The sequence below is a fragment of the Cucumis melo genome, chromosome 12, assembly GCF_025177605.1.
Source record: "Cucumis melo cultivar AY chromosome 12, USDA_Cmelo_AY_1.0, whole genome shotgun sequence".
Lineage (NCBI taxonomy): Eukaryota > Viridiplantae > Streptophyta > Magnoliopsida > Cucurbitales > Cucurbitaceae > Cucumis > Cucumis melo.
The window spans coordinates 26,222,367-26,246,145 of NC_066868.1; the positions used below are offsets into that span (position 1 = coordinate 26,222,367).

The following is a 23,779-nucleotide window of genomic DNA, read 5'->3' on the forward strand; positions in this document are numbered from 1 at the left end:
TAACTTTTAAAAAATTAACTGAGTTTAAATTCTAAACTTTTTTTTTTCCAATTCGATATCCAATAATATCTAGAAATTTTTAAAACTAACAAATTAAAAGGTTTATAAAAATTTTAATCCTTTATCGAATAAATTCGCTATTTTTTACAAAGATACCGTTGACTTGTGGAGTATATTAAAAAATACATGCCAATATATAAAATGAAAAACCAAGAAATTTATTAAACATAAATCAAGAGTTCGTATAACTCCTTAATAGATATTTTAAAGTTTATTAAACATGTGTGTATATATATATATATATATATAAATTAATTAATGTATGTATGTATAATTACTAAAGTTGATGTGAAATGAAAATGGGGATTTTAGGGCATATATATATATATATTATATATTGGGATACACTCACACATGCCATTGTCGACTCTTTCTCAATGCTCTCTCTCTCTCTCTCTCTAATTTCTTTTTCAAAAAAATTTCACTTTAATTTTCTTCTTTTTTTTCCAAGTACATGATTAAAAATAAATAAATAGATTAGATTATGAAATTTATGCATATGGTTTTGTCTCAAGTTTGTCCATGGGTTTCTCTAAGTATTTCAATTAATTCAAATTTCAAAGTAATACATTCATTCTTGTAGGAATAAATATATTCATATCGCTAAAATTAACTTTTCAAAAAAGAAAAAGTAGCAAATAACACAATCCTCACGAACAAAGGTAGAGGATAACTAGTCTCGAATACTACAAGAAGTCCCATTCCCCTCTTTGGGAGAGAAGAAGAGGGCACAAAACAACCCCTCCAATTACCATGCATCACAACCGACGTAGTTCAACGATGGGCGCCTGCGTTCACAGAAACTGAAAAGAACTAAAACCCTAATGTGTCCTCAACAAAACCAGCTAACTCAGACAGATCCCGACTCTTAAAGCAGTCAAAATCAACAAAAAAGCGAGGGAAGAGAGCCAGTGACAAAGCAAGCAATGAAATCTTACCAGCTTCTCGCAACAGCGTGTGGGCTTTAAAAATCTCTATGGGTCAACGAAGACGTTGCACCTTCTCACAACTATATATCTAGCAAGAACAAAAGACCCCAGAGACTCACAAACCACCCAGCAAATTCCACGTCTCTCCCATTCTTAATTATGGTCACACCACTAAGCATCCTGAGTTAAACTTTCAACACCTGCAGTAAGAGATGGGGTAATTGTTAAACCTGAAGAACGACCATAAAGTTTTTGTTACAACAAATTAAGAAAGAAGAGTGATGGGGGAGTGGGCATGGGAATATTAATTAATGAAATGACAAGTGAAAAAGATTGGATCCAATATGCAATACCAAAGTCTGTGGCCCAATACAAATTACAGCTTCTTAAGGACCAACAAATTAAATCTATTATAAACCATTGATTTTTCTATTCAGGTAATTAGGATCAAAGTTTTACACACTAATAGGATAACAAGACTGCTATATACGACACAATTATGCTTACTGATATGACATCTTTTAACTGTGATCAAGAGAGCATTTACGTCTAAGATGAACCATTTCCATTAATTTCCATTGTTAGTATAGTTACGTATACATAATATTTAAATTTCAAGTTTTAATTATTTAATGACTACTAAGTTTAACATTTTAAATGCATGTATGGTTAATTAAATAATTTGATAAAATTTAATTCTTTAACTTTTAATATGAGATTTAAGAGATTTTTTTAAAAGTTGAATTAACCTTTTAATTTAACAAATTTTCATTAATTTTTATTGTTCAAACAATAATTTTTTTTAATAATATGTTAAGATGGACTATATGACACACCATATGCTAAAATTGCACTACGGTTGGTTGGAATTTTTTGGTGTACTTACTTATACTAACAAATTTATATTACAAAAATCTTTCAATAATTCATTAATTAAGTTGATTAGACAGAGAAGGAAAGAAAAAAAAAAGTTCAATTTTGGCCTCTTTGATAATATGTCATTCAATTCACTTCGATTTAGGTTTTAATATACAAGACACAATATATATATATATATATTAATTACTTGTGTCTGAATGCCTAATCATTATGAATGAGACTTTAGTAAAGGTAGAAAAAGCCCATAAATAATCATCTTAATGAGCATTAGATTCAAAGTGATGGATATAAAAGTAGTATTTGTAATTATAATTTTGGAGAAGATTTCAAATCGTAAAGACTTCGATCCAACGTCAACCAACTTGTTGATCTTTATTAGTAGGCTAAAATATCATTACGGTCTATTTTTAATCTTAGACTTTTGTTAATTTTTATCCCAATGTACTGAATGAATGATAATAATTTTGATAAAAGAATTTAGTGTATGTGAAATTATTATTACCATAAAATGTTAGGATGCAAGTGAATAATGAGAGAAGGAATGATGAATCTTGAGTACTAAATAGCAATTAAGTTTGCTTTCACAATAATGACAAATATATATATATATATATATATATATATATATATATATATATATATATATATATAATTACATTTGCTTATTTAATTACTTGTAGTAGTAATGATAATCCATTGCAAAAACTTGTGAATAAAGATTTCATCAAAGTTTCTTTCTTCTTCTTCTTCTTCTTCTTATTGTTTTTTTTATATAAAATAAAAAGATTAGATTCATAAAGTGGCAATTAAAGAGCGTGACAACAACTCAACCTCGAGATAATTATTTTAAACAAAATATTTATAAAGTTGGTACAAAATTTTATAAAATTATTCTTCAAATCATCACTAGAAAAAAAAATATTCCAAAAAATTGTCCCTTCTAATGTGTGTATATATATATATATGGTTTCTTCCCTTTTGTTTCTTTCTTTCTTTTAAAGCCACCGACATTGATTCTTTGATTCTTTATTCTTCCTCTCTCTTTTTTTTTTTTTTTTTTTTTAATTTTCAATTCATTAATTATTTTTCTTTAATACAAATAAATCAATGTCTTTATCTATCAAATTCACCATACAAAACAAAAATTAAAAAAAAAAAAAAAAGTATGATTAAGGAGGAGAGGTGAGGGGGATGAGGGATAGGTTACGTAGTTGAAGGTAATAGTAATGACTTTGGAGGTGTCAAATTGTGAGTGGAGGAGAGTGATATATTACCTCACCTTCCATCTTATGTTTACTTTTTAATCCCAACTTTGCTGTCTTTCACGCCCCCACACCCACCTCTCCCCCTTTTTCCATTTTTATAACAACCAAATAGCTTTCCTTCCAATTCTTTTCTTTTTTAAAAATTTATATATCAATTTCTTCTACCTCTATTTCTGGATTTACTAATTCTGATTACATGAATCTTTCATTTTAAATTTTATTTTAAAACAATATACATACATACATACATATATATATATATATAAGATTGCGTTGGTTTACGTGTGTTGTTTAGGTGAACAAATCCTTTGAGGGTGAATGTTAGAAAAAAATTATGAAAAAAAAATAAATAGGTAGAATTTAAGAAAGATGATGACAACATGTATAGTTCATATATCTGTCGTTTGTATATGTATATTAACTCATTCACGTAAGCATAATCAAACTCTTATGTTTATGTATTTAACGATAGAAAACCTACTAGAACTCTTTTGAAACAAACTTTAGACTTTAATGGTTGAATAAAATTTAAAAAAATGAAGTTATAATTGAAACCAACGAGATTATCTAAATATTATATATATAATTTAATCAAACCAAAAAATATTTGTGAAATTTCACTCGACTTAATTATTTAATTAGAAAATGAATAATTTCATTCGATATCTTTTATGGATGTATAAGAATGTTAAAGATCAAATAAGTGTGTAGTTTATTACAAGAATGTTATATTAATCTTTTAAATATTTATGTAATTAAAAATTTTATTATAAATAATTACAATTAATGTAAAATAAGGAATATTGTTTTTTTTTTTTAAAAAAAAAGAAAATGAATAATTAATTGAAAATAAATAATCAGTTAATTTATTGAAGTTAAATAATTAAGTGTAATGTAATAATTATTTTATTTCATTACATAAGCAAATAAAGTAATAATATAATGTTTTAATATATAAAAGATAAGTCGTAAATTGTTAGATATTATTCTTTTAATAAGGAATTGTACAAAATATAGCAAAAATTCAAACTAATTAAATAATGCAATTAATTAAAGATAATTTAGTATTGTTCTCAATATAATTTAGTTGCAATCTTATTTTATTCGATCACGATCCATTAAATAACAATAAACTATAATTAAAAATCGATCAATGAAGTAGTATTTAAACTTATTTGAAACCCCAATTTTTGTTGGTTTTTTCTTTTAGTACGAAAAGGCTTAAAAAAAGAGAGAATAATTATCCTTATTTATAAACTCACTATTATCCTATTAAAACTTTATTAAAAAGAATTTACATTATTTCTTTTAAATTTTTTTTTGTTCCAAATAAATTATTTTAAAAAAAGGTTAATATTTATTATGAAGTAAATAATTGATCCCTAAACCCTAATAAGTTTCGAGCGTACTGGCACGTAGGAACTCCATTAACCCGCCACGTGTACTGTGGCACGTGTTACGTGTCTCGGAGGCAAAGAACTTAAAAAGGCCTTATTATTTTATTGTATAATATGTTAGAATATAATCAAATAAAGTCATCCTTTTCAAATAATAATTTCAACAATATATCCAATTATAATTTTACCTTAGAGTTTAATGACTCTAAAATTTGACCATATCAAATTTTATGGTTTGTAGTTCAATTTTTGCAAACTTTGTGTCTCCTAATTTTCGTTTAAAAACAAAATAGGGGATTACAATTTACAAATGCATGTTAATATGTTATGAGCCATTATATTGTTTGGAGATATAAACTAATTAGGACTCAAAAGCTATTGTTAGAATATTGTAGGTTTAGGAATTCACCCTAAATACAACACTATTACAACCTTAGAGGAAGTAAGTGAACAACTCTCCTTCTTCCTACGAACTATGTAGTGGAACATTATTAAACACCGCCGCATTTGATCCCAAAATCTCACCTTTTGTGGAATCTTATTAAACATCGCTCATCAATTCAAATCTAAATCTATGATCTCTTATTTTGATTCGAAATCTTAATATACCTCTCTGGCTTACTCTAATATCATAAAGATATTTCTTTTCTTTATTTTAGAAAGTATTTCTCTTTTTTTTTTTTAAATTACAAATTTATCGTGAACATGACGTAAAATATATCTATTTTGTCTCAATTATTTATTATTGTAAAATAGAGATCTCACATCTTTCTTCTTGGCATCAATTAAATTACGAGAAAATATAAAAAAAATGATAATTATAATAAATAGTAATTTTAAAAATAATGATTAAATATATAACAATATTTTAAAAATATTGTAAATATAGCAAAATCTCGATTCTTTTGAAATATTATTATATACTCAATTATTTTAAATTTAATTAACAACTATTTAATTTTTAATATTGAAAATGGTAATCAATTTTGATGAAATTGAAATCATTGTTATTATTTTTATAAATATAAGAGAATAGAAAAATGTGGAACGCTCCGTTTTAGTGGCGCGTAATTGTCAAAAGAAAATTATAGAAAAAAAAAAAGTGATTATTAAAAAAAAGAAAGAAAAAGGGAAAAAAAAAGTGAAAAATATTATTAGAAAAAGAAAAAGAAAAAGAAAAAAGAAAATTCCCAAAAAGCACTGCCCATTATAACATTCTCAACAAACTTCGCCCATTACATTTTCGTCATTTTCATTTTCTCTCTCTCCTTTTTCTTCTTCTTCTTCTTCCTCTCCGTAGGACAAAACAATGGAAGTTAGAGCTTCATAAAATTTGTGGAAAATTGAAAGAATCTCAGTCACTACAATGATGCAAAGCGGTGAAGGTTCATTACTTCTTTCTCTCTCTCCCAGCTTCAGCAGTTACTCTTCCGACAGATTTGCCGAAATCGCCGCCCGTGTCGTCGAGGAATTCCGTAAAGAATCCGACACCGATCCCGATATTTTCAACTGGAAACCTGATTCCGCTTCTTCTCTCCATTACGGACCCGAACCGGGTGAATTCAACCAAATACCTCAAATCCTACACGGCGGTAATGCTGAAACAGAGACTTTAGATGAAATTGCAGACGATGAGTTCGAATTCGCGGTCGTTCCTAGGGAGCCGGAAGAGGTAACCATCTCAGCTGAGGATATCTTCTACAACGGTCAAATTAGACCGATTTATCCTGTTTTCAACACGAATCTTCTGTTGAGCGATTCGATTGTAGATAAGAACAATAGCGGCAACGACGTTGACGTCAAGCACGACGATGAAAACTTGAAGAAATCCAAGCCAAAGAGAGTACATCGACCGTCTCTTGGAAAACTAATGAGCGAAGAGCGTGAGACGAATTCGTGTTCTTCGTCTGAGACGGAAGAGCTAGACGGAGTTCTTCCTGGAACGTACTGCGTTTGGACGCCCAAGGAATCGCTCGAGAGATGCAAAAAGAGCAATTCTATGGGATCATCGAAGAGATGGAAACTCCGAGACCTTCTATACAGAAGCAGCAGCGACGGAAAGGAAACCTTCGTGTTTTTATCATCAAGCAAAAGAGTCGAGAAATTCGCCGAAATCCCAAAGGAAAAAGGTAGTACCGGTAGCGGAGACGAAAAGTCCACCGGAAAAGTAAAATCCAGCAGAGTCGCCGCCGCTGCGGCTGCGACTGCGACAGCTACCAATGTGAGTCCAACGGCGACGGTAGAAGGAGAAGAAGAAAAGAATTCGTGGAAGGAAGGGGATAGGAAGATTCAATCGATTCCGTGCAGACAAGAAATGGGGGATTTATTCAACAATGTCAATGGTATGAACAAAAACTCACATCAATTATGAACATAATCAGTGTTTGAATTTGAAATAAAAGATTTGATTTGGGGAAGAAGAAGATTGAAAAAAAAAAAAAAACCTAATTAATTAATTAATTAATTAAAATTAATGAGATTTATTTTTCTTTTTCTTAGGGCTGTTTGTTTGTAAGGGAAGAAAAATCAAGTTTAATTTGGAATAATTAAATTGTTAAAGAATGACAAATCTTCTACCAAAAGGAGAAATTAGCAAATAGTATGTGTGAATGGATGGGATCAATGAGTTGTAATATTATTGTACATTTATTTTCATAATATATATTTTATGAATATGAAATATTTAATTTTGACCTTTGTTTAGGGGTCAAAAGCTTGAGAAGGTGTGACAAAAAACATAATATACATAATATAAATAAAAAAAAATGCAACCAAATATTGGCAGTGTCTAATGAAAAATAAATTTTGTGGAGTTTGTTTTTTCTTTGGAAATATTTGTAAAGGATTCCAAACCCCAATTTTCAAAATGGAAGCTTATGGCCGTGGGGTTTCCTTCAAAGAAACCAAGGTATCATAAATTACTTTACTTTATTATTATTATTATTATTATTATTATTATTATTATTATTATTATTATTATTATTATTATTATTATTATTATTATTATTATTTGAAATTTAGGTTTTTGATAAATAGAGAAAGAAAAAAAAAAGGCAAAATTGGTGCATCACATGAAAGCAGCACTGAGAAAACGACATATAGGTCCAGCATTGTTTGCTTGAACCTTTCTTTTTTAAAAATAAAAAATAAAAGAAGAAGAATTTTCTTCAACTTTATATATATATATATATGAATATTAGTTTTAATTTAGATTCTTTATCTTGTTGGTTAAACCAAACAGCCATCCACTCTTTTGTAGTTTGCTTTATTACAAGAGCATAATCTTCTTTCTTCTCTACCTTTCTTCTTCTTTAATTATGTTTTCTCCTTTCAACAAACTTCTTCTTTAAGTCTTATTATTATTATTATTTTATTGAATTAATTTCAGCATAAACTAATAATGTTGGATGTCTAAAATTATGTTCATGTAACTAAGTAGATAATTTTTGGTTAATTTTGAGTGTTTAATTACTAGATGGAGATTCTTCTTCTTCTTCTTCTTTTTTTTTTTTTTTTTTTTTGGTATACCCAATTACTATTGAAGTTGGGCTTACTGTTGGTTAATTTATTGAGTTATCAGGGATTTTTTTTAAAATTTGATATTAATTTGAGGGTATCAATTTAGAAACTCGTTTAAATTGGGATTAAAATTAATATATATAAAATGAATGTTGGACATATAACTTTTTTGTCTTTATTCTTTATATATATATGGTATGCTTTGTTTTTATTCTTTTTATAGCCTTTGTTCAAGTTTTTTATTTTACGATTATTTTTTTTTAAAAAAAGGCAGATGTGTGTTTAATAATATTCTTTGATAATGTCCGAAAAGTTGTATAAATTAGGATGTAGAACAATTTCGGTTTATTATATATATATTTGCTTTAACGTTTAAATTATGGAGTAATGTAGAGTTTTTATTTTAAAATAATAATAAAAAGCTTGTGAAGATAAGTACTCTTTGTGTTAAAGCAAGACATAGTGTATTATATATGTTTTATGTGAAGTGGTTCGCCTTTCTTTTTAAAAATTAAAAATTGATGGAAGAAAAAGAGAATTGTTACGTATTATTAAGTATGTTTATTATTTCGTTACTTTGGTTTTAATTATTTGATTAATTTTCTTATAGCAATTATCAACTTAGCTCTTTGCTTTTATTGTCGATTAAATATTCCGGCAAAGTGGATTATTATGGACAGCAACATCTTGTGAAAGATGTGCATTCTTAATGTATACCAAAATTATTTTGAATTTGAAAATAAGAAATTGAATAGTATAGATTGATGTTAATTGGGTGGAATTGAGGTATTTACCATTTAAAGTATTTTCTATATTAATAATGTGTTTGATGACTATGTTGATTGGGACAAAGGAAAATTAGGATATTATGTTTTAAATTTAATTATTTGTTGAATTATCCAATTTTCGTTGATGTCAGACATTTCAACTTCTCTGTCGGAAGAAAATGGTAGACTAATATTCAACACCATTTTCTTCCTCTTTAAAAATAAGTTATAAAGTTTGTATCAATTCCATTTTGTCTTGAAAAACTATGTTTTTCTCTTAATAACAAGGATTAAATTATTACTAGTTAGTAGTTCCTCGTTATAAAGTAGTGAACTTAATAAACCAAAAGCGTTTCCTAATGTAAATTATGTCTGATTTATGTCGTTTACCTAATTGTCTTTGGTATTTTTCTGTCGTCTAGAAAAGATTTTTTAGTATTAATCTCTTTTTATGTTAATTTATTATGATTAGAATAAATCTATCTATATTTTTAAATTTATTTTAGATGATTGGAGACGAAGATTTTCGATGGTAGAACAATCCTTGTTCAAGGAGTGGCAATAAAATAGATAGAGGCAGGAGGATATAGAAATTATAATTTTTTTTAGGGGACAAATATTAAATTTCACATTTTATAGCTATTAGGCAAATGGAGATCTCAAAATAAATAAGGTTAAAAAACTTTTAAACAACTCTCTCAAAACTCACAAGTTAAAGTGCATCTTTTAAAATTTTAGCTATAAAAAGGCAAGCATAAGCTAGCTACTTATGAAAACTAATTACCAAAAGCATAATTTTTCACCCCCCAAAAAAGAAAAAAGAAACTTTCAAATTTGATTGATATAACATCATGTATAGTATACAACCCCTAAATTTGTCCATAAAAACAAAAAAGAAAAATAACCCTCAATTAGGTTAACTTTCATCTTCAAAACAAAAGATCAATTCAACCAAATTGACACTCACCAACTCTTCTTCTTGTACTTATTTTCAATCCCTTTCATCAAACCCTTAAATCTCCTTTTAACTACCATTTTCTTTATCGGGACGTGTCATCTTTTTTCAATAGAAATTTACAAAATGACATAAATATAATTAAAATATTTGGATTTGATTACTTTTTATGTAACATGAGAATATTTTTTATCCACTTTGCTTAAATATTTGCTTGTAAAGATACCTATCTATCTAAGTCCCCTATTCTATTATATTCTTGAGTAAAGGTGTAATATCATGAGCACTTCAATATCTATAATAGTAATAATATTCCCATAAAAAAAATTCTAACCTTGCTCAAGATTTTACATCAAATTCCTACTTAAGAATTCGTATTAATAAATGTACTATGTTAACATGAAGTATTGAACATAGTTCAATAATGAAAACAACACTAAGGCTTGTAAATGTTGTAAGATTAAATATACAAAAAGAGGGGGAAAAAGAGAAAAAGAAAGTAAATGCAATTATGTTCTTATCGTCAAGATTAAAAAGGGTAATCACAATGATGAATGAAGACAAAGACAATAATCCAATGGAAGAAGCTAATCCATACCTTGGAAAATGGGATGTTAAAAGAAAACGACATTCCCTTGAAAATTCCAAAACGGTGGGCTTTCAATGCAAAAATATTCTTATTAATTATCCCTGCTCACATATATGAGTAATTTTTATTAATATATGGACTTCCACTCGAAAGTTGAATCTAAATTTTTTTATTTTTAATTTTTGCTATATTTTATAAAAAAACCGAACCAATCTTATTTTCTTTCAATAGTTTTCATTTTAACATTTTTCTTACTTTTTTTAAAGTTTCACGATCTTATTTTCATTCTCTTTAATTCTCCGCTCATTCTAATGTCTTTTAAATTCTTAGTACTCCTAATTACATTCTAGTCTCTCAACAGTTGATCCTCTAACTTAACCACTAATCGAGAACTAATCAGTCTTCAACCACTCAAGTTAGAACCTCTGATTTTCAGTAAATTCCATGAAAAGAATAAATGTGTGTGTAGAAAGATCGAAAGTCCAAAAAGGATACATAAAAACCGACATATTTGTTCATGACAACTTCCAACAATGGTAGCAGTACACAGTAGAGCAAATCCTTTTGTCGTTTGGTTAGCGTCAATCATGTAGAGAGAGGGACGCAGTTGTTTAGGGAATAATGAAGTTTCTTTTCAAAGTGTATGCTCCAATATCTGTATTCTTTAATAAAAGTTGAAGGATTTTTCTGTCTCTTTCCTACTCCACATTTTTCTTCTTTTATAAAATAAATACCCAACTCACCCATGTGCATCTGCATAAGCAACCCCTTCCCCAAACTGTTACTTTAATTTCTACATTCCCACACTCCTATATCTCAATTGGCCACTAGGGGGAAAAAAATTCATATTTGGCTTTTTTAGAATAAGACCAAGACCCCAGAGTATTTATAATGTCAAATAACTATGTGAGGAAAATGTAGTTGTCGCATATTGGTTAGAATGCATATTAACAAACATGTCAACTCACAAACTGACGCTTTGTTACCTAAAAATAGATCAACGTACAGACACCCATTACATAAAAAGAGATGAGCAGCTCTGAGATCTACGGAGTAAATTGTGAATAGAGATTCTGATACTTACAGTGCTATATGGAAGTATACTTACAGTATTCGGAATTGATTTGAAGCATCTCCACCGTTGCGCTATGACACCGAAGATTTTGTCCCAGTTGAAATTAATCCCTTGTCACTTTCCCCCACAATCCCATTTTACTCAAAATCCAGTGTAGAAGTCTCAATTCCAACGAACCTGCATAATGCAAGGATGTTGAATCTGGAGAGCTAAGAGGAAATTAGCTAAGGTTCAAGTATTTCTCTCCAAATGGTGCAGAAGATAACTGGAGAAAACATATTCCTTCCAGAAAATCTAACCGAGATGGATCCACAAGCCTGTAATGTTTGTGTTGAAGCTTGTAGCTGATTATTTGAAGGTGACTTCACCCGTCCATCTGTTCATTGTAAAGCTACTTAATGAAGTAATTCAAAAAGTTCATGGCAAAACAAAAGGCTGAAGGTCTATAACTTCAAAATGGCAAAACAAAGTTAAATTATGAACATAAAAGCAATAAAATACCAATTCATTACATACATAACAACACAAATTTCCCTATCTTCCAGAAAGCCCCCACATGAAACAAATGAGTAGCTTATGCCAAGGCTGAAATATCTAACTCCAAAGCTTATACATAATTAGCTATCTGAGTCCAACAATCCACTAACAAGATTCGAAGAGAATATTATTAATCTCGTTTGATACTTGAAAATGAAGAAGGTAGCTAACGGAACGATCCTGGAAGTTGAACAGCGATTAAATAATCTTTTCAAGATCCTTCGGACCGACGTTAAAGGAGAATCCTAGTCATGAAAAGCATAAACGATAAATCAATTCAATAAACTCGAAGAAATTCACAGTTTCAATATCGATAGCAACAATTCAACTCACACAGACACATTTACATTGCCCTAAAAAAATTCCTCCAGTAATCTCAAAGAACAGTTAAAACCAGATGCTTCAATAGACAGTCAAAACGCACATGAAGAAAAAGAAAATCAATCTTGAAAAAGATGAAAGAGATATTTCAACCTAAATTCTGTAAATTCTCGGCCGCCATCGGAGGAGTTCCTGATCGAGATGCAATAACAACGATGGTCGTGAAATTGTTCATTTCGAAGCGGATTAGTTTCTTAATTTAAAGGGTAAGTAGATATTCAACCCTTCACTTCCCCGCCAAATCTTAATGGGCCCGGTATGAAGATATTGGGCCGGGCTTCATTTATTTGAAGGCCCATTAAGAAAATAATAGAAAAAGATAATTTTGACAGCTGTGGGATTTGAACCCACGCCCTTTCGGACCAGAGCCTAAATCTGGCGCCTTAGACCACTCGGCCAAACTGTCCGTTCGATAAAAATTGAGTTATCAAAGGATATATAATATGAGATATTTTCATATAATAATGAAGCCTTGGAATTTGAAGAACAAAAGAAGTAACAATGCACATGGAATCTATTTACAATTTGCACCATCAAAATAAAATAGCTGTTCCACATCTAAAAGAAAAAGGGGGGCACAAAAATTCACAACCTTGATTTTAATAATAATAATAATACCCTAAGGCTATATTTGGCAATTATACAGAATTCAAGAGGATGAAGAATTCCTAGGCTTCAAGGTAGCAGATGATTGTTTGGTAATACATTTTGGTAAGCATCTCCAAGCAGTGCATCTGCTAGATGATGAGGGGACATAATGACAAAAAAATTCTGGATCTTCATTGTAAGACTCCACATAAGTTTCCAAAACTGAAACGATCTCATCAAAATGAGGTCGCTTGTCGGGATTTCTCGACCAGCATCTCTTAATCAGATGACGAAATGCCTGCGGGCACGCGGAAGGCAGAGGTGGTCTTGCATTCTGAAGAGCAGAGACATAAGTCAATATGATAAGATTAAATGAGCACATGAACGAAATGGTTATAACCGAAGCCAAAATTAGCAAATGAGGTGACTTCAATTGACATTGTTGATATCTAAAGAAATTGAATGTTACCTTCTGGCAGACTGCAAATGCTGCCTGTTCAGGAGTCAAGTTATCAAATGGTGTCAATGCAGTTAAGAGCTCCCACAAGACGATGCCAAAGCTATAGACATCAACTTTCTTTGTGTGGTGTTTTTCTTTGATCATTTCAGGTGCCATCCAGCGGTAAGTTCCGGTGAATCCCTTCGCACTTCCGCATTGAGATTCTAAGCACGAGATACCAAAATCTGCTACCTTAACACACATATCTTCACCGAGTAAGAGATTTTCTGATTTAAGGTCTCTGTGAAGTATTCCCTGAGAATGAAGGTACTGCATCCCACGTGAGATGTCGAGAGCTAGTTTCAAAACCAAGTTCAGCGGAACAGAATGTGGCTCCTGTTGATGGAGATATTTTCTTAACGAACCACCTGTCATATACTCCGTGATAATACAAAACACTGGAGGTTTCTTGCAAGCTGCAATGAACTGCAGGATGAAGGAAGAAGCTAGCATTTTAGCAGTAAAAAAGATCTCATCAATGATTATAGAGACTAAATCGAAGTTGTTTATATAACAGGTTAGAAATGCAGGTCACATTCAGCAGAGGGAAGATCAAGTTCTAATGAAAATTACATGAAATGTGAACCAATGACAATAAATTTATAATTCCAAAGTGGGTCAAGTCCTAATACACCATCATTGCTCATAGCCCCTTATAAGAAAGGAACTTGGATCAACTTTCCCATTCTTTATTTTGCAACTATGAACGATTCATGTGTTGTCTTCTTTAGCTCCAACATCCAATAGTTCCTTTTTTTTGGAGATTTCTGTGTTGTCGTGTATAAAGAAGGGAAAAGGAACAAGAAACATTAAGGAACGGCAACTTAAGCTTCAATCTTATCTTGGAGGAGTGATGGAGAAACAACCCATCTTTTTACTTGGGCTAAGATTAGAGTTTATGGAGAAAACAACGTAATTGCATCTCAAAATCAAATCACGTTCGATAAACAGATAGAATCTCCAAAGGAAATCTGACATTATGTAGTAGAGGTTCCCTATGGTAAAAGAAAAGTTTATCTTCATCATTTTCAAGGAATACAGAAGCCATTTTTTCTCTGCTCTTCCCGTGATAAGATGCTAAAAGAATTGCATGCTGCCATAAAAAGGCACTACAGAAATCAGTAGAATATATGAACTTATCAAAAACCCTTTTAAAGAATGAGGTTACTAATAGGACACAACAAAAAGAAGGGGTAAACAATATAAGAAGAATTTAGCACAACACATTACTATTCCCTTTCATGAAAAACATTCAGGTGCTTCAGACAAAAAAATGACACAGACCCACAAAAAAAAAAAAAAAAAAAAAAGAGTTAACAAGTAATGAAGCATACAGTGATGATATTGGGATGTCTCAATCGAAACAGCAATGCCACCTCTGAAATGAACTGATTCTCAAGAAAATTAGCCAAGTTTTCATCCTCCTCAGGCTGGCTTATCAGCTTAATTGCAACATCCCTTTGCTTATAGACACCTCTGTAAATCCTACTATGCCTTCCAGTAGCAAATTTGAAGCCAATGAACAACTGGGACATGTCAGCACTCCATTCCTCTTCTCCTTCTCCCTTTATCTCAGCTCCTGAAGACACCAAATACTTAGACCACGACACAGCCCGTTGGTACTCTCCAAGTGAAAGCCTCCTCCCAGGCTTCCCATTAATCGAAATTGGCTTAAACCAGTTTAAATTCCTCATGGGGTGTGGCCAAATCTTACCAATATCATCAATCTCATCAATCTACCTCACTTCAATCCTTCCCACTTCCCAATGTAGACTCTAAATCCACTCAAAATTTGCTTAAATCAATCGATGCAAGAACGAGATCTATAGCTACAGAAAACAGAACTAACCTCTTGTCTAATGGGTTTCACTGTTTTAGCTACATTTTCCTTTCTTGATACTCATGCAAGAAAGAAACAAGAAAAAGCCACACCAATAATGGAACTCATCTCAACAAAAGAACGAAAACCCACCTCAGAATCATTCAAATTAAACACAAATACATCACAAACTGAGATAAAAATAAAAATATATATATATATATATATAAAAAAAAAAAAAAAAAAAAAAAAAGAGCAAACAGTGATGTATTTCAAACACTAGAATCGAAATATGGAGCTGAAACAGAAAAGGAGAAGATGGGTTTTGTTGTTCATAGAGATTGAGAGAGGGGTTTAGAGCTAAAAGGGTCGGTTGAGATGTAGTTGTTGTTTCTGGTGGTGCAGTGAAAGCATATGGGGGAAGAGCTGGCGGGTTTCTCTCTGTCTGTGTGTCTATGTAAAAGACTAAAGACTTAAAAGACTCGTCTTCTTAAGCCATATTTTTTTCTTCTTTCTTTTCTTTTCATTTCTTTTCTTCTTGGGGGTTGTGGCAAAGCCAAGGTTAATGGAAATACCTTTCTTTTCGTTTATGCCCCCTTTACATTCATAACGTGTAAAGATCCTCTTCTTAGGGAACATTATGGGTCCACTCTTGATTATGACCCCTACCCTTTCATTTTCTCCCATTTTTCACCCCTTACCTTCTTCTTTTTTTCCATATTGCCCCTCATCTTCACCTCCTTTCCTCTCAAATTCCTACCCCTACCCCATATGTACCTACAATTATGAATATAGTACATCCTTTCTTAATTATTGAGTGTATGATTGTAAATATATATATATATATATATATTAGCCCATATATATACACACACATTGTTACCACCCTTTCAAGAAAATTAATGCCTACTCCATGTGACCTCTGTTGTTCCACCCTTAATAAAACTACCAAATCACACAAATTTGAATCTCACACTTCATACATTGTCGCTATTATTATGACATATCAAAAGCAAATCTATAAGTAAACAATAAGAAAAATAAGAAATCGTGATACACATAGATGCGTGAATCGATAACAGTAAATTAGTTGTAGAAAGAAACATATTTATTATTATATATGTTGAGAAGTAAGGAAATAGAGAGTAGAGAGAGAGATTGAAATAGAGAAGGGATGGGGATGGGGATGAGGATGGGGAGGGGAAGGAAGGGTAGAATGGGGAAGAAAGGGAAAAAGGGAGGGGTAAAAGAGAGAGAGAGAGAGAGAGAGAGGTAGTTAAGTGGAAGTAACGGAAACAGAAGAAGTGGGGTCCACGTTACAGGAAGGTATCCGTGGGTTTGTCGGACAAAGCCGTATGGTCCTCTTCCGTATACGGTCTCTCTCTCTCTCTCTCTATTTTTATTTTATTTTATTTTTAACCTCTCGTCTAATTTTTTTTTAATAGAAAAATAAAAAGAAAAAAAAAAAAAAAAAAAGGAAAGAAAAGCTGCCCTGGACAGTGGGTCCCAACGACTTTTTCAACGCGTGTCCAGTATCTTCCCTCCTCTCCCATCTCATGCAAAACTTACTTCCATATACTTTAAATCTCGAACCCTCTCTTTATATCCAGTGGAGAATATAGTCTTTCACTACCCCCCTCAAAGACAAAAACGATATCGTGGAATGTACAAATGGTAGGAAAACAGTGTTCGATTCAAAACTATCAAAATAGAATGAGTTTTGTAGCATAAATTATATCCAAACACGATAAATAACGAACTTATTATTCCATTACAACCAAGCAAGTGTCTCACTCAACACTTCAATACACCTTTTTTGGTTTAAAATGAAAACAATGTATAATATAGAGTATTCTTTGAAACAAATATTATGTAGGACTATAATAACCATATTTTGCTACCGTAAGTCTCAAATTAACAACAGTAAACATTATTCCAAAACTCTCAATTTACTACCATATAGTTTTTACTATTTAACATTAACTTTTTTTTTTTAATTCTTTGTTACAATATTTATTATTTCTTTATCAAACTTAGTAATTTTTTAAATATATAAAGATAACAATATATATATATATATTTATATATAGAAAGTGGGGGATAAAAAGTTTAGGTGAGATGTTGACTCAATAATTATTTTGCACCGACTTATTATATATATATATATGTATGTATGTTGTATGTTTGTATGTTAAAATAATAACATGATTTGCTCAAGTTGACGGTTGGGAAAAATATTATGATATAACGAACTTTGGTATCATCCCATGCAAAAGAGAAAAAAAACAAAGAAAAAGGAGTGTAATTTTAATTAATATAAAGTTGTTTATGTTATATAATAAAATAAACAATAATGGTCCTGTTTTGGTTCTTCGGACCACTTCTAAAATTAAAACATAAACTCTGACAAGATTCTTAATCTTAGATTCTTATCCCTCAATGTCTCTTTTTACTCACTTTTATCCATAGTTTAATTTCTTCCTTTTTTTTTTAAATACGTACCTTACTTTAAAAGGTTTCCAAAAATAATAATCATTTTTCCAATCTCTTCATTTCAAATTTTACAATTTTAAATAAGATTAGAAAATCCTAAGTTTATATCGTTTCCTTATCTAATCTTTTTTTTTTTTTTTTTTTTTTTAAACTAAGTTAAAATTTTGAAAACTAAAATTCAAATAGACAGTGAAGAGGGAGTGTGTTAAGCTCTTAGCTCTATAAAGTTCACATTACCTATGTGAGAGTTTAGGGACGTAAGTGGGTCCCGCATTGGACTAGTTTTCTACTTTTCTTTTTCTTCTCACGATGCCCAAAAAGTTGTCCGTACACTATGCCAATAAATTCTTTTTTCCTTTCTTCTTCCCATTTTAGTTGTAATTTTAACTCAAATTAAATTTATAAATTAATTCCTAAATTTTTTCGTTTATTTTCTATTTAGTCTTTATAATTTTAGAACGTTAGTTTGTTTCGTCGTTGTAATTTGAATTCAATATTATATTTCTAAGTTCACTTACAATTATAATTTTTTATTTTTTATTAATTATATTGTTTAATGGAATTATGAGATTCATATTGTTACGTTGAAATTGCTTAAGCTTAATCATAATATTCGTTCTTTTAAAAATCAAATCATGTATTAGGTAATGCATTATAAATTATATAAAATTATGAAACAACAATTATACAAATTATTTCTATCCATCATAAATACACTAACAATTATATATTTATTGTCAACTAATTTTTATTGAATAGTTACAAACTAGTTTATGGTCAAACATATTTTAAACTATTGCTTCAATTTTGTCAAAAAAAGAGTTTGATGTTTAATTTTGTGTATATTAAGTCACTGAAATATTTAATTTTTTAATAAAACTCACCAGGATTCCATTAAACATAAAAATTATACGAGTATGAATATTACTCTAATCCCTATGCATAAAACTCTCGTTCCTTTAGTTTTATATTTTTTAACTTTTGTGTATATAGATACATGATTCGATAAATATCAATAAAATAAACATAAACACAACAAAACTAAATCAAACTCTAAAAACCTACGCGTAAAAAGTTGATAATAGAGTTTATTGCTAATAGATTAAATTCTTATTTGAAATATTTTTCAAAAAATATTGTTAATTGGTATACACTTAATTATTAACCATAAAAACGCTACTTATTGTAATTAGGGTGGGGTAATTATATAACATTAATTAATTAACCTATAGTTACTCACAATTGAATAAATTAATGATCTCAACCACCACGCGCAAACCTTCCTTTCAGACGTCGACATGGGAACTTGCAACTTTATCCCTATAAATAATAACATTTCTTTTCAATAAACGAGACATTGAGTTGTAATTAATGTTGGAAAAACAAAAACAAAAACAAAAACAAAAAGGAAAAAGATTTGTGTGATTTTTTTCAAGAAAAATTATTGTATTAATATGATTACTTGTTTAATTAAGAGATTTAAAATCACGATTAGATTGACACCCTAAAGTTGACAGCAAAAAGAAAATAATGGATTAAGGATCTCAATTATTTTAAGGTTCAATCATTATCTCTATACATTTAATTTATTATATTTTTTTTTATTTTCCACTTCATATTGTTTGCTCCTATTGCCTAACTCCTCCAGCCTATATCATATCACAAGAAATAGATTTGTATTAACCAAACCAATCTTCATCCAAAATAATATCAATAACAATAATCTTCATTATCTGATTTCTTTTCATTTATTTAATCCCTAGTTGCTCCACTTTTGGAAGTATATAATAAAATAAATAGTGTCAAATGTGGTCATGCACATGCATAAGATCAAGTATTACACCTTATGTTGACATGTTTATTGTTTTATGATTAATTAATTGAATCTTAGGCGATTCTCTCTTCCTCGTGACAACCGCCAAACAACCAACTCTGTCCTTTCAATTATCGATATGATATCAATCGTTCATCGTCCATTTATTGACTATTATATAGTTCACAACCGGTTTGATATGGATGATTTGAAAATGTGAGTTTTAAAGAATATTTGAATTAACTTTCTAGATGTTTAAATGGTTATTTTTAAACATTTAGAAAGTCAATCCAAGAGAGGCGAAGATTAGATTACAAGGTCTAGATTAATGCCATAAACTTACATATCCTACGCATTATATACTTAAAGAAATTAAGAGAAGAAACAACAAAAAGAAGAAGACAAAAAAGATGGGTTGGAAATGGAAAGGGAGGATCTGATGGGAAATATTTGTCAAGTGGTGAGGAATCTATGAGATCCACGAGCCATGAACATGGCCTAACAGAAGAAACCCACGTGAACTCTTGTTTCCTCCATGGCTAAAACTTTGAAGGTCGCTGTCAGATTCATAAATATTTTTATAACCATCTTTCAAAAACCTAACAAAAAATTCACTCTTTCGCCAAGTTTTTAGAAGGATTTACAATAGAACAACTATAGAAGATGTCAGTGTTCTTTTGCCTTTTCTGGTTTATATCAGTGTTGAATCTTTCTGAGGAGTTTGGGTTAAGATGGTTGAAAGGGTGGTTGTAGATCAATGAGGAGAAGCAGATGGCATGGATGAATTTCCATTTTCCAAAGCATCTAAGGCAGTGTCAGTATGGAGACTTGCTGTGTTTTCGGTATGAGCTGCATGGGTTGGAGTCGATCTCGATAGACTTGAAGGTTGGGTTGTTACAAAAGCATTGTGAGATGTTTGTTCTGTGTCTGAATGCAGGTTAGAAAGAGCGCTGAGGTCAAGATTTGGGAAGACAGAGGAGCGGCATCGAGGACATTTGACATTCAGGCGAAGCCACTCGTCAATACATTCAACGTGGAAATTGTGAGCACATGGCATACCACGAACCTGCACAAAGTAAAAACAAATAAGAACTGCACCAAAACGTTTTTTTTTTTAATTTTATTTACATTATATCCCTTGACTATCTCAAAACAGCTTGTGCATACTTTGACTAAACTTATAGGTCAACCCACATGACATTACAATATTTGGTTTTATGACATTACAATATTTGGTGTTGAGAAAACTTGTAGGATATTAGATCATAAGTAGGTAACTGCCATAAATTGAACTTAGGTTTCTCAAGTTCAAAATAAGAGAACATGTGTAATGTAAACATTTTGAGAAGAATGATTGAAAATATGAAGCAAACAGTTTACCTCATTCCCTACATGAAACTCTTCAAGGCAAATAGGACATTCACTGCAATCAGTTGGGACAGCCTTCAGCCTAAACTTTGGAAGTTCTTGGATGAGAGCTTCCACAGCTTCCCGCTGCACAAAAGTCGCCCGTTTCTTAGAATTTTGTGCCAACAACTATTGATTACAATAAAACAAACCACTGCTTCATAATAAGCAAAGAAAGAGCAATCCTACAGATTTTCCAGTACACATTCTTAAGGTAAAGAAGTTCCATCCAGATTTCGTCCCACATTAATCTTGAACTTTATGAGTGGAATATGCTACAGGACCTTAACGTCCCGTTCGAAAAACAAAGGTTACAGAAGTCAATAGACATGTGACATAAATTGAATACATGTTATTACAACAGATCCATAGCTGGAGGATAAATATTTCCATATGCACCGATTTAAGCTTCAGATGTTTACCTGAGCTGAGGTTAAGAACAGTCCGGGATGATACCCTGTAGCATCTTGGGCAATGGCTCGTGTTTCTAGTCCTGCAGCTTCGTACGCCCAATCAGGAACTCTAATCATATCAACTAGTACCTGTATGCAGAAAAATTCTAGTCAATTCAATGTTTGATGGTTAAAAACTGATACACTTATAAAGAAAAAGGGCATATGATCCCAAATCAAAGAAATTTTGCACTTTTGAAGGTAGGGCATTTGATAAAATAAAGTATATAGCAATGCCAAAAAAGGAAAAACAAAAAGATATAGAAGTGCCTAGTTGGACAAAAACAAACATTCCTTGGTTTAACACCAAAAAGTTTAAAGCTTACCCCATATTCTGATACCGGTAAGCCTTGTTGGGCACGGAACAAGTGTGCTTGTCTACGCGCTAACCACTGCACATAAGACGGATTAAGAACCGACAAGAAAAGCAGTTAGTATCAAACAAGAATAGTTTGAAACACTAAGTATGTGGTTAACAGAAAAGATCAAGTTAGAAACAGATTTTAAGGAATAGCTCTAGAACATAATATGCGCCTCAGGCCCTCAATTAAGAGCCTAAACTTGCTTAATAATCACTGAAGTAACAACAGGCAAGATTTAAGCAAGAGAATGGAGAAGTACACAGAAAATGAATAACCTTTCCAACTGACATGCAGGCAATGCAAAGGAGGGCACAATAGCTGAAAAGCAACCAAATAAGGAAACCCCATTTCTGTCCCTCTTCAGGTAACTGCTTGCATCAAAAAGACAAACTAAATTATCAAAGCTTGTAAATTGATGATTTGGCTAATGTTAACTAACGGATAATATAGCTTACACAGTCTTTAGCATCTCTAAACCACAGGGTACCAATAACAGTCCACGCACATAGAAACGGGTAGAGCAATAGAGACAGGATAGAAAGAACCACGACTCTTCCACAAAAATGAGCATACCGCTGCTGCCATCCAAAATCTCTAACGAAATTTAAATTCAACAGTAAGAATAAGATGCCCCTTAAGAAAAATATACTATAAGCAGAAGAATTTAAGTGCCTCTCCCACAAGTGCATTATATAGAGAGATAAAAGGAGAAAGCCTTACAATCCCATTCCAGCTGAAAGTGCATTATCTATGAACAACAAAAGGCGAAAAGCAAACACAGAGGTATAATCAACCTGAATGAAGAAAGTGATATACACAGCCATCAGAAGCAAGCAATCATAAATATATCTTAAGAATTGTATCATTTTTTCAGAAACTTGGACACGTACCACAATCCATATGTGCAAAGGATATGTACAAGTATTATACCTTCTCCAATTGATGGTCACAATTATTCTAACAAGCAAAACAGTTAAAGAAAAAGACGAGATAAAGAAATATAACAATGAAACTTATACCCCATACATAATCATTCCAGCGCCGAAAAAGCTCAAGTAAAAAGCACAAGTAGGGGATTAAAGGAAAGCAAGAAAGAGGTAACATAAACAAAAAAACAAGAGTTTCTAGTTGAACAGCATGATCTCAGGAGGAATGCAAGAGAAGGCTCATGAAATCCAATTACAATTTTCTGAAAAGCGTTAAAACAAGCAAACCTAAATAGCAACAGCTTGCAGTCCTATGGCAAAAGGATACATACTAGTTGCAAGCATAGACAAGAAGAAGCCATCGTACCTGAAAAATCCCAAAATACTGAGGAAGTGAAAACCCCATGAATAAGGGGTAAATTTGGATTCCAATAAAACGATGGAGGAAGAGATTTACCATTTGAAATCGACACCTCGAATAGCCATATCCAAAAACTAAAACAAGAAACCCAAAAAACAATCGGAGATGCCAAAAATGACTAAAGGGTGGCCGCCATGTGAGGATAGGAAAACGATGGAAGAACCAGAAGGGAAAGGAAAATCAAAGAAGTTGAATTTTAGGCAAGAAATTCTTTCTGGGGTTGAATCATTGATGAACAAAGAGATGGAAAAGGAGAAGATTATAGTGATGAAGAGGGCTGAAATGGAATGGATCCCGTTCGGCCATGGGGGTTGAGCAGTAATCTGATTTCTCTGCAGCGTTGCTTGTACAACTGTAAAGCGTAATGACTGCCATTTCAGAGCATAATTGTAACCACAAGTCTGCAAATTCAAATATCTACCCTTATTAAAGTATGTATCCAACTTTTCTTTTTTTCTTTTCCTTATTCCCTTTTTCCATTGTCTTGTAAAAAGGAAAGTAAATTTCAAATTAAACAACTTTTCCTCTAACCATTTCTTCATTTGGAAATTTAAGTTAAACCCAGTTCAAATGGACAAATTACAAGCTTGTTTAAGAGGCAAAATCAACAATTCCCAAAAACAATTTGAATAACAATTCATGTGAA

At 31.1% G+C, this 23,779-nt stretch overlaps 3 protein-coding genes, 2 long non-coding RNA genes and 1 other non-coding gene across 10 annotated transcripts; 1 reads left to right on the forward strand and 5 right to left on the reverse strand.

Annotated features, from left to right (window-relative positions):
• Positions 1-596: 596 nt before the first annotated feature.
• On the reverse strand, positions 597-1,410 carry LOC107990433 (uncharacterized). The gene is made up of 2 exons (XR_007815952.1): positions 999-1,410; positions 597-863 (listed from the first exon to the last, which is right to left on the reverse strand). It is a non-coding gene; the product is annotated as an uncharacterized LOC107990433 (long non-coding RNA).
• Positions 1,411-5,896: 4,486 nt separating this feature from the next.
• On the forward strand, positions 5,897-6,901 carry LOC103483497 (uncharacterized). The gene has a single exon (XM_008440163.3). The coding sequence runs from the start codon at positions 5,897-5,899 to the stop codon at positions 6,899-6,901; it is 1,005 nt and encodes a 334-aa protein (XP_008438385.1).
• A 4,366-nt stretch (positions 6,902-11,267) lies between these two features.
• On the reverse strand, positions 11,268-12,532 carry LOC107991133 (uncharacterized). Its single transcript, XR_007815953.1, has 2 exons — positions 12,447-12,532; positions 11,268-11,811 (listed from the first exon to the last, which is right to left on the reverse strand). It is a non-coding gene; the product is annotated as an uncharacterized LOC107991133 (long non-coding RNA).
• A 147-nt stretch (positions 12,533-12,679) lies between these two features.
• On the reverse strand, positions 12,680-12,759 carry TRNAL-UAG (transfer RNA leucine (anticodon UAG)). Its single transcript has one exon. It is a non-coding gene; the product is annotated as a tRNA-Leu (tRNA).
• A 167-nt stretch (positions 12,760-12,926) lies between these two features.
• LOC103483488 (serine/threonine/tyrosine-protein kinase HT1) lies at positions 12,927-15,824 on the reverse strand. The gene is made up of 3 exons (XM_051080167.1): positions 14,775-15,824; positions 13,411-13,866; positions 12,927-13,275 (listed from the first exon to the last, which is right to left on the reverse strand). Exons 1-3 carry the CDS (start codon positions 15,132-15,134, stop codon positions 13,003-13,005), a joined length of 1,089 nt encoding a protein of 362 aa, XP_050936124.1. The 5' UTR covers positions 15,135-15,824; the 3' UTR covers positions 12,927-13,002.
• A 4,156-nt stretch (positions 15,825-19,980) lies between these two features.
• Positions 19,981-23,563, reverse strand: LOC103483452 (E3 ubiquitin-protein ligase SIS3-like). Of its 5 annotated transcripts, XM_008440088.3 has the most exons (10): positions 23,170-23,563; positions 23,041-23,079; positions 22,677-22,743; positions 22,507-22,580; positions 22,242-22,380; positions 22,062-22,154; positions 21,751-21,816; positions 21,395-21,514; positions 20,946-21,059; positions 19,981-20,631 (listed from the first exon to the last, which is right to left on the reverse strand). In XM_008440088.3, the coding sequence occupies exons 1-10, from the start codon at positions 23,196-23,198 to the stop codon at positions 20,320-20,322; spliced, it is 1,053 nt and encodes a 350-aa protein (XP_008438310.2). In that variant the 5' UTR covers positions 23,199-23,563; the 3' UTR covers positions 19,981-20,319. The 5 variants fall into 5 exon arrangements, with proteins under 5 accessions (XP_008438310.2, XP_050936125.1, XP_008438326.2 ...); XM_051080168.1 differs by lacking the exon at positions 22,677-22,743 and having other exon boundaries at positions 22,507-22,534; positions 23,045-23,079; positions 23,170-23,561; XM_008440104.3 differs by lacking the exon at positions 22,677-22,743 and having other exon boundaries at positions 23,045-23,079; positions 23,170-23,560.
• Between the last annotated feature and the right edge of the window lie 216 nt (positions 23,564-23,779).

Bases quoted from the DNA above. Each gene is read 5' to 3' on its own strand.
- LOC103483497 (XM_008440163.3), top strand. From the start codon at position 5,897: ATGATGCAAAGCGGTGAAGGTTCATTACTTCTTTCTCTCTCTCCCAGC.
- LOC103483488 (XM_051080167.1), bottom strand. From the start codon at position 15,134: ATGAGGAATTTAAACTGGTTTAAGCCAATTTCGATTAATGGGAAGCCT. The intron at 13,867-14,774 runs GTATGCTTCATT...TTCATCCTGCAG, and splicing joins GACATCCCAATATCATCACT to TTCATTGCAGCTTGCAAGAA. The intron at 13,276-13,410 runs GTAACATTCAAT...TCTGCTCTTCAG, and splicing joins CATTTGCAGTCTGCCAGAAG to AATGCAAGACCACCTCTGCC.
- LOC103483452 (XM_008440088.3), bottom strand. From the start codon at position 23,198: ATGGCTATTCGAGGTGTCGATTTCAAATG. The intron at 21,817-22,061 runs GTTATTCATTTT...TCTTATGTGCAG, and splicing joins CCTGCATGTCAGTTGGAAAG to TGGTTAGCGCGTAGACAAGC. The intron at 21,515-21,750 runs GTAAGCTTTAAA...TTCTGCATACAG, and splicing joins TACCGGTATCAGAATATGGG to GTACTAGTTGATATGATTAG.